The sequence below is a fragment of the Oncorhynchus mykiss genome, chromosome 1, assembly GCF_013265735.2.
Source record: "Oncorhynchus mykiss isolate Arlee chromosome 1, USDA_OmykA_1.1, whole genome shotgun sequence".
NCBI classification, from domain to species: Eukaryota; Metazoa; Chordata; class Actinopteri; order Salmoniformes; family Salmonidae; genus Oncorhynchus; species Oncorhynchus mykiss.
In genome coordinates this window covers 58,651,941-58,665,017 of record NC_048565.1, presented here as the reverse complement: position 1 = coordinate 58,665,017, position 13,077 = coordinate 58,651,941, and the positions used below count along the sequence as shown (strand labels likewise).

Genomic DNA, 13,077 nt, shown 5'->3' with positions numbered 1-13,077 from the left:
CATTCCGTTGTCCTGTTTGTAAGGCAGAACACAGGATCCGCGTCGCGAAAAACATATTCTTGGTCGTACTGATGGTGAGTTGACGCTGATCTTATATTCAGTAGTTCTTCTCGACTGTATGTAATGAAACCTAAGATGACCTGGGGTACTAATGTAAGAAATAACACGTAAAAAAACAAAAAACTGCATAGTTTCCTAGGAACGCGAAGCGAGGCGGCCATCTCTGTCGGCGCCGGAAGAGTGACCATCAGGTTCTTGGTCACCTCCCTGACCAAGGCACTTCTCCCCTGATTGCTCAGTTTGGCCAGGGAGGCCAGCTTTAAGTCTTGGTGTTTCCTAACTTCTTCCACTGTATTCTTGGGGACCTTCCATGCTGCAGAAATGTTTTGGACCCTTCCCCAGATATGTGCTTTGACACAATCTTGTCTCTGAGCTTTACGGACAATTCCTTCAACCTCATTGCTTAATTTTTTTGCTCTGACATGCACTGTTAACTGTAGGACCTTATATAGACAAGTGTGTGCTTTTCCAAATCATGTCCAATCAACTGAAATTACCACAGGTGGACTCCAATAAAGGTGTAAAACATCTCAAGGATGATCAACGGAAACAGGATGCACCTGAGCTCAATTTCAAGTCTCAAAGCAAAAGGTCTGAATACTTGTAAATGTAAATACGCTTTTTATTTCTCTATATAAATTTGCAATAAATTTAAAAACCTTGTTGTTTTGTCATTATGGGGTATGTGTGTGTAGAATGTGTGTGTGTAGAATGATGTGTGTGTAGAATGATGAGACATTGTTTATTTAATCAATTTTGGAATAGGGCTGTAACGTAACAAAATGTCTAAAGTCAAGGGGTCTGAATTATTTCTGAATGCACTGTAGTTTCACCCTCTGGTTGGTATTGTCATTGGAACAACTTAGTCCTTTTTGAACAGACTAAGAGCAATTTATCTATTTGACATCTGTACAATAGAAATAAAGTATTTCCTCATTTATCATGGCAAATCTACTGTGGCAATTTACCCAACATTTTGTGTGAATGGAAACAAATTTTGGTGCAGCCTACTGTTATTTTTTCCTCCTATTTATGTAATGCAAAAGTAATGCAACATTTCTTGTGAAGGTTGAGGGTAAAAATCCCTAGACTGACCATATTTGAAATGTGTAACTAAATCAAGTCAATCAAGTCATTTGTGCCAGATTGGCATGGGCTGGAATCAAACCTATGCCGACACGGTAGGCTTAATCGTGAATAACGATGAGTGAGAAAGTCACAGACACACACATATCATACCCCCAAGACATGCTAACCTCTCACCATTACAATAACAGGGTAGGTTAGCATTTTTGGGGGGTATAATATTTCTCACTCATCACTATTCAAGATTAATTCAGGACTGTCCATAATCATCGTAGCGTCCACATTAATGTAGAAGTGTTAAGAAACATATTATATTCTTATTTACAATTAAAGTGGCTCCATAATGTCCCAATACATTATATACAATTAATTTCTATTGGGCAAAAAATAATCTGAAACACCAAACAACCAAAACAAACAGCAAAAGCATCCAACAAGTTTGTAGCTTGTTGATGTAATCAAGCTTGATGTAATCATTGCGCGCAAAAGGTGCTGAAAATATGCTTTCTGGAATGGCCCAGTAAGTCGTGACCTCAACCCGATTGAGATGCTGTGGCATGACCTTAAGAGAGACGAGTCACACCAGGCATCCCAAGAATATTTCTGAACTGAAACAGTTTTGTAAAGAGGAAAACTCCTCTTGACCATTGTGCAGGTTTGATCCGCATCTACAGAAAATGTTTGGTTGAGGTTATTGCTGCCAAAGTAGGGTCAACCAGTTATTAATACCAAGGGTTTACATACTTTTCCCACCCCGCACTGTGAATGTTTACATGGTGTGTACAATAAAGACATGTTGTGTGTTATTAGTTTAATCAGACTGTGTTTGTCTATTGTTGTGACTTAGATGAAGATCAGATCAAATTGTATGACCAATTTATGCAGACGTCCAGGTAATTCCAAAGGGTTCACATACTTTTTCTTGCCACTGTAAGTGAATTTGTCCCAATACTTTTGGTCCCCTAAAATGGGGGGACGACGAACAAAAGTAATTTCCTAACAGTTCACCCTATATTGATAAAAATACCCCTAAATTAAAGCTGACAGTCTGCACTTTAACCTCGTAGTCATTGTATCCTTTTAAATCCAAAGTGTTGGAGTACAGAGCCAATACAACAACACATTTGTCAATTTCCCAATACATTTGCAGCTCGCTGTTCATTATTTACAAGTGCAAAATACAGCATTGGTAGCAATCCCATATGGGAAGACCCAAGGAGCGGCATTCTTAATAATTTATTTATATTCAATATCTCTATAATTGACGGTGGAAGATATTGTTCTTGTCTCTGGAAATACAATAAATAATTAACCTTACATATCCACAGAGGCATTGGCATTTGACTTTATTTTATCGTACCCTTTGTCAGAGAATAGCATGACTTACTGACTGCTTTTGTGTCCCTGCAGTGTGTGGCTGTGACCTGGCTCAGGGAGGCTTCTTCATGAAGAATGGAGACTACCTGTGTACCCTGGACTACCAGCGAATGCACGGGACGCGCTGCAATGGCTGTGGGGACTTTGTGGAGGGAGAGGTCGTCACTGCTCTGGGCAAGACCTACCACCCTGCCTGCTTCGTCTGCACCATCTGCAAGTAAGAACCCTCACCCGAAACCTACAGGCACTTATTTTGAAGTGCATTCTCCTATTTTGGAACTGTATGTATCCCTTACATGCTGACCATACTGCTTGCGTTATGTGTGTGAGCGTTGCAGAATAAATTTACACATGTTATTCAATCATTTAATCCAAACTGCTAAAGTGCGTCAACGAGTGCCTGCATAGCCAGGCGCTAAAACAGAACTTTGTAACATTTTTGACGTTTGAAGAGCTGCAAGTCCCGCCTCCCCCATCTCCTCATTGGTTTTTAGGAGCATATTCCCACGTGGGTGATTGAAAGATGAACTGAGGTTCACACTCCAGTGCAGTTGGTGGTGGTAATGCACCTTAAAGTTGGATGCCAACCACCAAGTCCAAAGAAGAAGAAGAAGAATAAGAAGAAGCAGAAGAATGAAGGAGGAGAGATTACTAGGAAAGTAACTAGGTTTACCCATTTATCTGTGGATTAATTGTCGGAGTAGAGGACCTTGTGCATTTCAGGTAAAATAACAACCCAATGTTTATATAGCAGGACAAACTAGGTAGCAACAGCAAACTAGCTAGCTAAATGGCCATGATTGTTTCATGCGTTTCGAACTGTCCCCAAATTAATAAAGTTGGTTCAGAGTTCGTTGGTATCGTCTGGTATGGATGGACAAAATCGACATGCGTGCGATGGCGCACGAGGACGCACGTGCGTACTCAGTCTAGTCAGCATGATAGTTATTCAGGAGAGTACTTTTGAGAATCTATTTTTCAAAGGAGCCCTGGTCAAGAGCTAGAAGCATTACTCATTATCTATCTCATTACTCTTATTGTTCACCTTATTGTACTCTTCTTATCAACCTGACTGCATCTTCTTATCTACATCGATTTATTTGGTCTTGAAAAGGGTCACTCCAACAATGCTGAAACACGTTCACGTCATCATACAGGGTGGTAGGTAACCTAGTGGTTAGAGCGTTGGACTAGTAACCGAAAGGCTGCTAGATCGAATCCCCGAGACAATAAGGTAAACATCTGTCATTCTGTCCATGAACAAGGCAGTTAACCCACTATTCCTAAGCCATCATTGAAAATTTGAATTTGTTCTTAACTGACTTGCCTAGTTAAACAAATAAAATTATACACTGTTACTCAATACATGGGATATTCTCAGCCAAACATACCCTAATGTGACCTGTGCTACATTATCCATCTGTATCTGTTTGGTGTCTGACCATTAGAACATGTATCTGTCTGTCTCTCCCACAGACGACCATTTCCGGCTGGGGATAGGGTCACCTTCAATGGCAAAGACTGTCTGTGTCAGTACTGTGTCCAGCCCACATCCCCAGGACCCGGCAAAGACATCATCGACTCCAACTGTGAGTAGCCTGTCTCCACTATCCTTACAGTACTGTGAATAGCTTAGTTACATTGAACTAACACTCAAACAAAAATGTCCAACAAATTTATTTGAGTTCATATGTGTGTAACCCATTGTTAGTGATAAACACCAGAACTCTATAAACTACTGTCACGACTTCTGCCGAAGTAGGTCCCTCTCCTTGTTCGGGCGGTGTTCGGCGGTCGACGTCACCGACCTTCTAGCCATCATTGATCCATTTTTACTTTTTCCATTGGTTTTGTCTTCCTACACACCTGGTTCCAATCCCTTCAATTACATGTTGTGTATTTAACCCTCTGTTTCCCCTCATGTCCTTGTCGGAGATTGTTTGTTGTATGTAGGTGTTTATTGTTATTTCTGTTGTGCGACGGGTTTTGCACCCTCTATTTGTTATTTTGTATACATTGGTTTTCGGAAGTTTTGATGTTTATTAAACAGCTCCGATTTACCAAGTTCATTCTCCTGCGCCTGACTTCCCTGCCACCAGCACGCACCACATTACAGAATCTCCGACCTTGCTATGGAGTCAGCAGGAGAGGGTACCCCGGCCATTGAGGTGGAGGAGCGCATCCAGGAGCATGCAGTTATGTTTTTACTGCAATTATCTGGCCACCGTCCACCTGGCTCCATCGGATCGTGAGAGGGTGTCCTCCCTCATCTCGAGCCTCACCGGGAGAGCCCTGGAGTGGGCCAACACCGTATGGAGAGAGGGAGATGCGGCGTTGGACAAGTTTGAGGAGTTCTCCCGCCGTTTCCGGGCAGTCTTCGACTGCCGGCCCGAGGGTAGAGCGGCGGGTGAGCGCCTCTACCATCTGAGGCAGGAGACGAGGAGCGCCCAGGAGTTCCCCCTGGAGTTTAGGCTGCCGGCACGGGATGGAGCGACAGGGCCCTGATTGACCATTATCGTTGCAGTCTGCGCGAGGACGTCCATCGGGAGCTGGCCTGAAGAGACACCACCCTCACGTTCGACCAGCTGGTGGACCTGTCTATCCGACTGGACAACCTGCTGGCTACTCATGGATGTCTAGATCAGGAACTGGTGGTTCAATCCTCCCGCACCCGCTCTCCGATACCTATGGAGCTGGGAGGGGCGGTGGGCAGGGAGACCGGAGGGGGTTCCCGCTTGTGCAGCATCTGTGGCCTCAGAGGTCACACTGCCGGTCGGTGCCGGGTTGGTTCCTCTGGGAATCGAGGCAGCAGGCAGGGCACTCGGGCATCACACCAGGTGAGCTGGCACAATTCTCTCTCAGAGCCCTCTGTTGCACATATGTTTGTGTCTATCACTTTTCCTTAGTTTTCTCCAGATTCCCAGCATAAGGCGCTTGTCGATTCAGGCGCGGCTGGGAATTTCATTGATAGAGCGTTAGCTCATAGTTTAGGGACCCCCATTTTTCCCGTGGATGTGCTCTTCCCCGTTCACCATTAGGGTCAGGGATAATTAGGGAGGTCACCACGCCGTTGGGTATGGTGATGCAGGGGGGTGATACAGAGAGAATTAGTCTCTTCCTCATTGACTCTCCTGCGTTTCCCGTGGTGCTGGGCCTACCCTGTTTAGCTTTTCATTACCCCACTGTTTCTTGGCCACAGAGGGCTCTCATGGGGTGGTCGCGAGAGTGCTCAGGTAGGTGTTGGTGCTACAACGATGGAGAGTCCAGACCAGGTCTCCACGGTGCGCATTCCCCCTGATTTGGCTCTCTCAATCGATGGGCGATTGTGCGAAAGACCGCCTGGCAGATGCCGCACTTCCCAGGAGTCACGTGTATCCCCTCTCACAGGCGGAGACAGAGGCTATGGAAACATATGTTTTAGAATCCCTGCGTCAGGGGTACATTCGGTCCTCCACTTCACCCGCCTCCTCGAGTTCCTTTTTTGTGAAGAAGAAGGATTGGGATCTGCACCCGTGCATTGACTATCGGGGTCTGAATCAGATCACGGTGAGGTATAGTTACCCTCTACCAATGCACGGGGCGTGCTTCTTCACCAAACTAGATCTCAGGAGCACTTACAACCTGGTACGTATCTGAGAGGGAGATGAGTGGAAGACGGCTTTCAGTACCACCTCTGGGCACTATGAGTACCTCGTCATGCCGTACGGGTTGATGAATGCGCCCTCAGTCTTCCAAGAATTTGTAGACAAGATTTTCAGGGACCTGCACCGGCAGGGTGTAGTGGTGTATATTGATGACATTTTGATATTCTCCGCTACACGCGCCGAGCATGTGTCCTTGGTGCGCAGAGTGCTTGGTCGCCTGTTGGAGCATGACCAGTATGTCAAGGCTGAGAAATGCCTGTTCTTTCATCAAGCCATCTCCTTCCTAGGGTATTGCATTTCCACATCAGGGGTGGAGACGGAGAGTGACCGCATTTCAGCCGTGCGTAATTGGCCGACTCCCTCCACGGTAAAGGAGGTGCAGTGATTTTTGGGGATTTGCCAATTACTACTGGAGATTTATCCATGGTTTTGGTCAGTTGACTGCTCCCATTACCTCACTGCTGAAGGGGGGTCCTGTACGTCTGCAGTGGTCAGTTGAGGCGGACAGGGCTTTTGGGCAACTAAGGGCTCTGTTTACCTCGGCACCCGTGCTGGCCCATCCGGATCCCTCTTTAGCGTTCACATTGGAGGTGGACGCGTCCGAGGCTGGGATAGGAGCGGTGCTCTCTCAACACTCAAATACCCCACCGAAACTCCGCCCCTGTGCCTTCTTCTCGAAGAAGCTCAGCCCGGCGGAGCAAAACTATGACGTGGGGGACTGGGAGCTGTTGGCTGTAGTCAAGGCCTTGAAGGCGTGGAGACATTGGCTTGAGGGGGCTAAACACCCTTTTCTCATTTGGACTGACCACAGCAATCTGGAGTACATCCAGGCAGCGAGGAGACTGAACCCTCACCAGGCAAGGTGGGCCATGTTTTTCACCCGTTTTGTTTTCACCCTTTCGTACAGACCAGGTTCCCAAAATGTTAAGTCAGACGCACTGTCCCGGCAGTGTGACACAGAGAAGCGTTCCATGGATCCCACTCCCATACTCCCCACCTCTTGCTTGGTGGAACCGGTAGTGTGGGAGCTGGATGCGGAGATTGAGCGGGCAATACGTGCAGAGCCCCCTACCCCTCGGTGTCCAGCTGGGCGTCTGTCCGTTCTGTCTGCTGTCCGCAACCGGCTGATCTTTAGGGCTCACATGTCGTCCTGGGATCGGTCGGACAGTGAGCTGTCTTAGTGGGAAGTACTGGTGGCCCACTTAGGCTAAGGATGTGAGGGTTTATGTTCCCTCCTGCTTGGTGTGCGCCCAGTGTAATGCTCCTAGGCACCTGCCCAAAGGTAAGTTACAACACCTGCCCGTTCCACAACGGCCGTGGTCGCACCTGTCGGTGGATTTAATAACCGATCTTCCACCTTCACAGGGAAAAACCACAATCCTCGTCTCCTCCCTTTGCCCGGTCTCCCTACGGCCCTACAGACTGCGGAGGCCCTGTTTACTCACGTCTTCCGGCACTATGGGGTACCTGAGGATATAGTGTCTGATCGGGGTCCCCAGTTCACTTCGAGGGTCTGGAGGGTGTTCATGGAACTTTTGGGGGTCTCGGTCAGCCTTACCTCAGGTTTTCACCCCGAGAGTAACAGGCAGGTGGAGAGAGTTAACCAGGATGTGGGTAGATTTCTGAGGTCTTATTGCCAGAACCGGCCGTGGAAGTGAACAGAGATGGCCCAGAACTCACTCCGCCACTCCTCCACTAACCTCTCTCCCTTCCAGTGCACTGCTGGACCCGCTGGTCAAGGGGGGGTTACTGTCACGACTTCTGCCGAAGTCGGTTCCTCTCCTTGTTCGGGCGGTGTTCGGCGGTCGACGTCACCGGTCTTCTAGCCATCGCCGATCCATTTTCATGTTCCATTTGTTTTGTCTTGTTTTCACACTCACCCGGTTTAAATTCTCTAAATTACATGTTGTATATTTTTCCTCTGTTTTCGCCCATGTCCTCGTCGGGAATTGTTCGTTGTATGTATTGGTGCCAAGTATGTTATGGTGTGTGATGGGTTTTTACCCACTTTCTTTATTTTGTATGTTGGTTTTCGGAGTTTGTAAGCATTTATTAAATATCTCCGTTTATACCAATTTCGTTCTCTTGCGTCGGACTTCCCTGCCACCATCACGCACCCCATTACTGTGTGTGTGTGTGTGTGTGTGTGTGTGTGTGTGTGTGTGTGTGTTTTTTTTTACAGGCTGTACGGGCTGTGGTAGAGACATTAAGAATGGTCAGGCTCTATTAGCTCTGGAGAGACAGTGGCACCTGGGCTGCTTCAAGTGTAAGGCATGTCAAAAAGTCCTCACTGGGGAGTACATCAGCAAGTAAGTCTAAAAAAACAACTATTATACACATGACATGCTTACACACATAGTGAAATACACACATATTATACTTGCAGACAAAGGAAAACACACTATTCTATTCTACTCTATTTAATTTTAATCTAATCTATTCTAATGCACACAACATACACACAGTATACTTGCAGACACAGTGAAAGACACAAGTCTGTGTTATCCTCTCTCTCTGCACAGGGATGGCACACCCTATTGTGAGAAGGACTACCAGGTCCATTTTGGGGTCCAATGCGAAGCCTGCCAGCAGTTTATCACAGGCAAAGTGCTGGAGGTAAGCCAATCACCTAACTTTCATTCCTCCCCCTGCCTGTCACCAATTGGCTGATTGGTTTAACACATAGGGAGAGCCGAACTCTGTCCGGCGTTCAACTTACTCTTGCAAGTTGTAATAGTAGAATGCACAAGGTGCATACCTTAGAGAGCTATTTATAGCTTGTCAGAAATGTCCAGATCAACTAGCCCATGTCAGCTAATGTTTTTGAGTTAGGTTTTTTTTATCCCATAGATTTTGTTGTAATATTTGAGTCACAAATTAGCTTTAAAACTTCAACATTTTCTCTGCACCCCATGATAAAATGTGTAGAATTCCAGGAAATACGCTTTAAAATTGCAAAATGTTCACTCCCCCAACAAGAGGGGTGTGAACAGTTTGTGTCATGAACAGTGCTTGTGCCTATAGAAATAGGCGTGGCCGGTGCGCATAGATGGGGGGCGCGGGATGTTTCCCAATGCTGGAAAGGGGGCCTGAGTGAAAAATGTGGGAACCCCTGCCATAACTCATAGTCCGATTGCATCTCTGTCTGCAGACAGGCTGGCCACTACTGTGGCAGGGAGAGAGAAAGGACATATAGCTGGGGAGAGAGAACATCAGAGAAATGCAGGGTGGGATGACAGAAGCAGATAGGAGAGGGGCAAACAGAATGAGTTGTGTCACACAATGAGGCAGACAGATTTGCTGCTTTGTTCTACTCTGGATGCACTGACAGTAATGGAGCCATCGCTACTCTGTTTCATTCCCAATGGATTTGGCCATTGCCTGTGGCCAATGTCTGTGAGTGTGTGTTCACAAAAATAATTCACCTTTAGCATAACTAATTCATGTTAGTGACTATTTGCGCAGTCCTGTATTCAGAAGATGTATCAATGGATTACCTAAGAGCATTTCACAGTTCTGCTAAAGATTAATCGTTTTTGTGTAGACACATATCAACACTATGGTTTTGTTTAGCGCAGTTTGTGTGTGTGTCTGGACTGGAGGGTGGTCCTGGACCAACAGGGATGGTTAAAGAGTCACCGGCATTGTATCTAATGACATTTTTTATACTGTAGCTTATTCAGATGTGCGTGTGATCCAGCCAACCCTTACAGGTATTGCCAGGCCTGAAAACGAACTATGAAAATCCACATTTTCAAGGCCATAGCCCCATATCTGTGAATTGGCACTTGTCTATTAGCTTACTGGTGAGTGGGAAGGGTGGTTGGTCAGGGGCTGTTTGCTTCTCCGTTCTTCTGTTCAGTGTCCTGTTCCTAATAGCTTTTGTGTGACATGTTGCTGTGTATGCTAAGCACCTCATTATACAGTTTCAAAGTACTGTAGCCATATGCAATATCAGGGGAGGATACTGTTAACTTTACTTTAGCACAAAGGGAGGATAGCTCCTACATTTGAAGGCATGTTGACTGACAGTGAACCCTTTGTGGTATGCCTGGATGAATGAGTAAATCAAAGGTAGATTTAATCAGTTGACTGTATATTTATATCATTTTCACCTCGTCTCCAGGCTCAAATTGTTGGCACATAGAGCCTTTTAACAGTGTGGGAATGATTGGAACTTAGGGGGTGTGGATTTAATGAGTGACATGCTACTCAATTCAAATTCTGACCGAATCACACGACTGCATATTAAAACCTGCCTATTTCTAAAAATGTATCTTCTTAAAATCTGTTTTAAACCTAACCTTAACCTTAACCCTAACCTTAACCACACTGCTAACCTTATGCCTAACCGTAACCTTAAATTAAGACCAAAAAGCACATTTTTGTAGCCAATTTTGACTTTGAATCTGACTTTGTGGCAATGGAAGCTAGTGGAAACCGAGGATGAGCTAGCCTGTGACAGTTGTATTAGATCGTCAATCAAAATAAATGTTCTATCACTTTAACCATATTATTTTGGGGAAGCACAAATGAAAAAAGTGTATACGTGAAAACTATTTCTAAGATTAATTGTGCTGCTTTTGCTTTGAAGTCCACAATGTAGGGGAGGGTTGCGCTAGATGGTATGGTTTGTGCTAGATGGTGATGGACTGAGAGATCAGCCAATTCAAACCGGTGGCTGTTTTTGCCGCTCCTCCCATAGTCTACCATTCAAGTTCCATTCTGAGACGGTTCGACAGAGAGAGAGCTGTCTGGTGGACAAGATTAAAGTCATGTAAATGCCTCTTAATTAACTGCTCCTGTGAAGAAATGCACATACACTGGACATTACACTAAACCATACCCTGGATGGACTAGTGAGTCAGCATGTTCCAGTTCTTAAGAAAACTGCATGTGGGTTGATTACTTAGTGCACATCAAATGATGGCATAACATGACTATGTTCCTTCTCTCTGTTGGGCTGTTGTTGTTGATGTGATGAACAAGTAAAGACGGCCATCAGTGGAGCAGTGTCGGTGTGAAGGGACGACATGGGAATGAGAGACACGAGAGAGCTACACACACACACACACCACAACAACCACATACTGAGTGCTCTGAAACAGGGTTCTAGCCTATGTGTAATATGGGGCCGACAGAGATGGTCGCCTCACTTCGAGTCCTTAGGAAACTATGCAGTATTTAGTTTTTTATGTATTATTTCTAACATTGTTAGCCCAGAAAATCTTACAGTGCCTTGCGAAAGTATTCGGCCCCCTTGAACTTTGCGACCTTTTGCCACATTTCAGGCTTCAAACATGAAGATATAAAACTGTATTTTTTTGTGAAGAATCAACAACAAGTGGGACACAATCATGAAGTGGAACGACATTTAGTGGATATTTCAAACTTTTTTAACAAATCAAAAACTTAAAAATTGGGCGTGCAAAATGATTCAGCCCCTTTACTTTCAGTGCAGCAAACTCTATCCAGCCAAGAGGCCCATGATCACTCTGGATGAACTGCAGATATCTACAGCTGAGGTGGGAGACTCTGTCCATAGGACAACAATCAGTCGTATATTGCACAAATCTGGCCTTTATGGAAGAGTGGCAAGAAGAAAGCCATTTCTTAAAGATATCCATAAAAGGTGTCGTTTAAAGTTTGCCACAAGCCACCTGGGAGACACACCAAACATGTGGAAGAAGGTGCTCTGGTCAGATGAAACCAAAATTGAACTTTTTGGCAACAATGCAAAACGTTATGTTTGGCGTAAAAGCAACACAGCTCATCACCCTGAACACACCATCCCCACTGTCGAACATGGTGGTGGCAGCATCATGATTTGGGCCTGCTTTTCTTCAGCAGGGACAGGGAAGATGGTTAAAATTGATGGGAAGATGGATGGAGCCAAATACAGGACCATTCTGGAAGAAAACCTGATGGAGTCTGCAAAAGACCTGAGACTGGGACGGAGATTTGTCTTCCAACAAGACAATGATCCAAAACATAAAGCAAAATCTACAATGGAATGGTTCAAAAATAAACATATCCAGGTGTTAGAATGGCCAAGTCAAAGTCCAGACCTGAATCCAATCGAGAATCTGTGGAAAGAACTGATAACTGCTGTTCACAAATGCTCTCCATCCAACCTCACTGAGCTCGAGCTGTTTTGCAAGGAGGAATGGGAAAAAAATTCAGTCTCTCGATGTGCAAAACTGATAGAGACATACCCCAAGCAACTTACAGCTGTAATCGCAGCAAAAGGTGGCGCTACAAAGTATTAACTTAAGGGGGCTGAATAATTTTGCACGCCCAATTTTTCAGTTTTTGATTTGTTAAAAAAGTTTGAAATATCCACTAAATGTCGTTCCACTTCATGATTGTGTCCCACTTGTTGTTGATTCTTCACAAAAAAATACAGTTTTATATCTTTATGTTTGAAGCCTGAAATGTGGCAAAAGGTCGCAAAGATCAAGGGGGCCGAATACTTTCGCAAGGCACTGTAAGTGTTATTACATACAGATATAAGAGTGACATCAACTTACCAACATTACGACCAGGAATACGACTTTGCTTCGTTCGGACCACCACCCAGGACATTGGATCTACTCCCAGAGCCCGAGCCAAAACAACGTTGCCGCAGGAGAGGTAGACGGAGCGACCTCCTGGTCAGACTTTGAAGGCGTGCACACCACCCATCGCTTCAGAGCATATTACTCACCAATTTCCAGTCTCTAGACAACAAGGTTGATGAAATTAGGGCAAGGGTTGCCTTCCAGAGAGACATCAGAGTTTGTAACATTCTCTGTTTCATGGAAACATGGCTCTCTCGGGATATGTTGTTGGAGTCGGTACAGCCACCGGGTTTCTTCCTGCGTCGCACCGACAGAAACAAACATCTCTCTGGTTAGAAGAAGGGGTGGGG

General features: G+C 45.3%; 1 protein-coding gene across 8 annotated transcripts in view; it reads left to right on the top strand.

Moving 5' to 3' along the window:
* Positions 1 to 13,077, top strand: part of ablim1a (actin binding LIM protein 1a) — a 146,388-nt gene that overhangs the window by 95,524 nt on the left and 37,787 nt on the right. For all 8 annotated transcript variants that reach the window (XM_036980840.1, XM_021605935.2, XM_036980832.1 and 5 more), the window contains exons 3-6: positions 2,557 to 2,740; positions 4,000 to 4,112; positions 8,350 to 8,476; positions 8,690 to 8,783. In XM_036980840.1, coding sequence (XP_036836735.1) covers positions 2,557 to 2,740; positions 4,000 to 4,112; positions 8,350 to 8,476; positions 8,690 to 8,783 — 518 coding nt within the window. The remainder of the gene's footprint in view (positions 1 to 2,556; positions 2,741 to 3,999; positions 4,113 to 8,349; positions 8,477 to 8,689; positions 8,784 to 13,077) is intronic.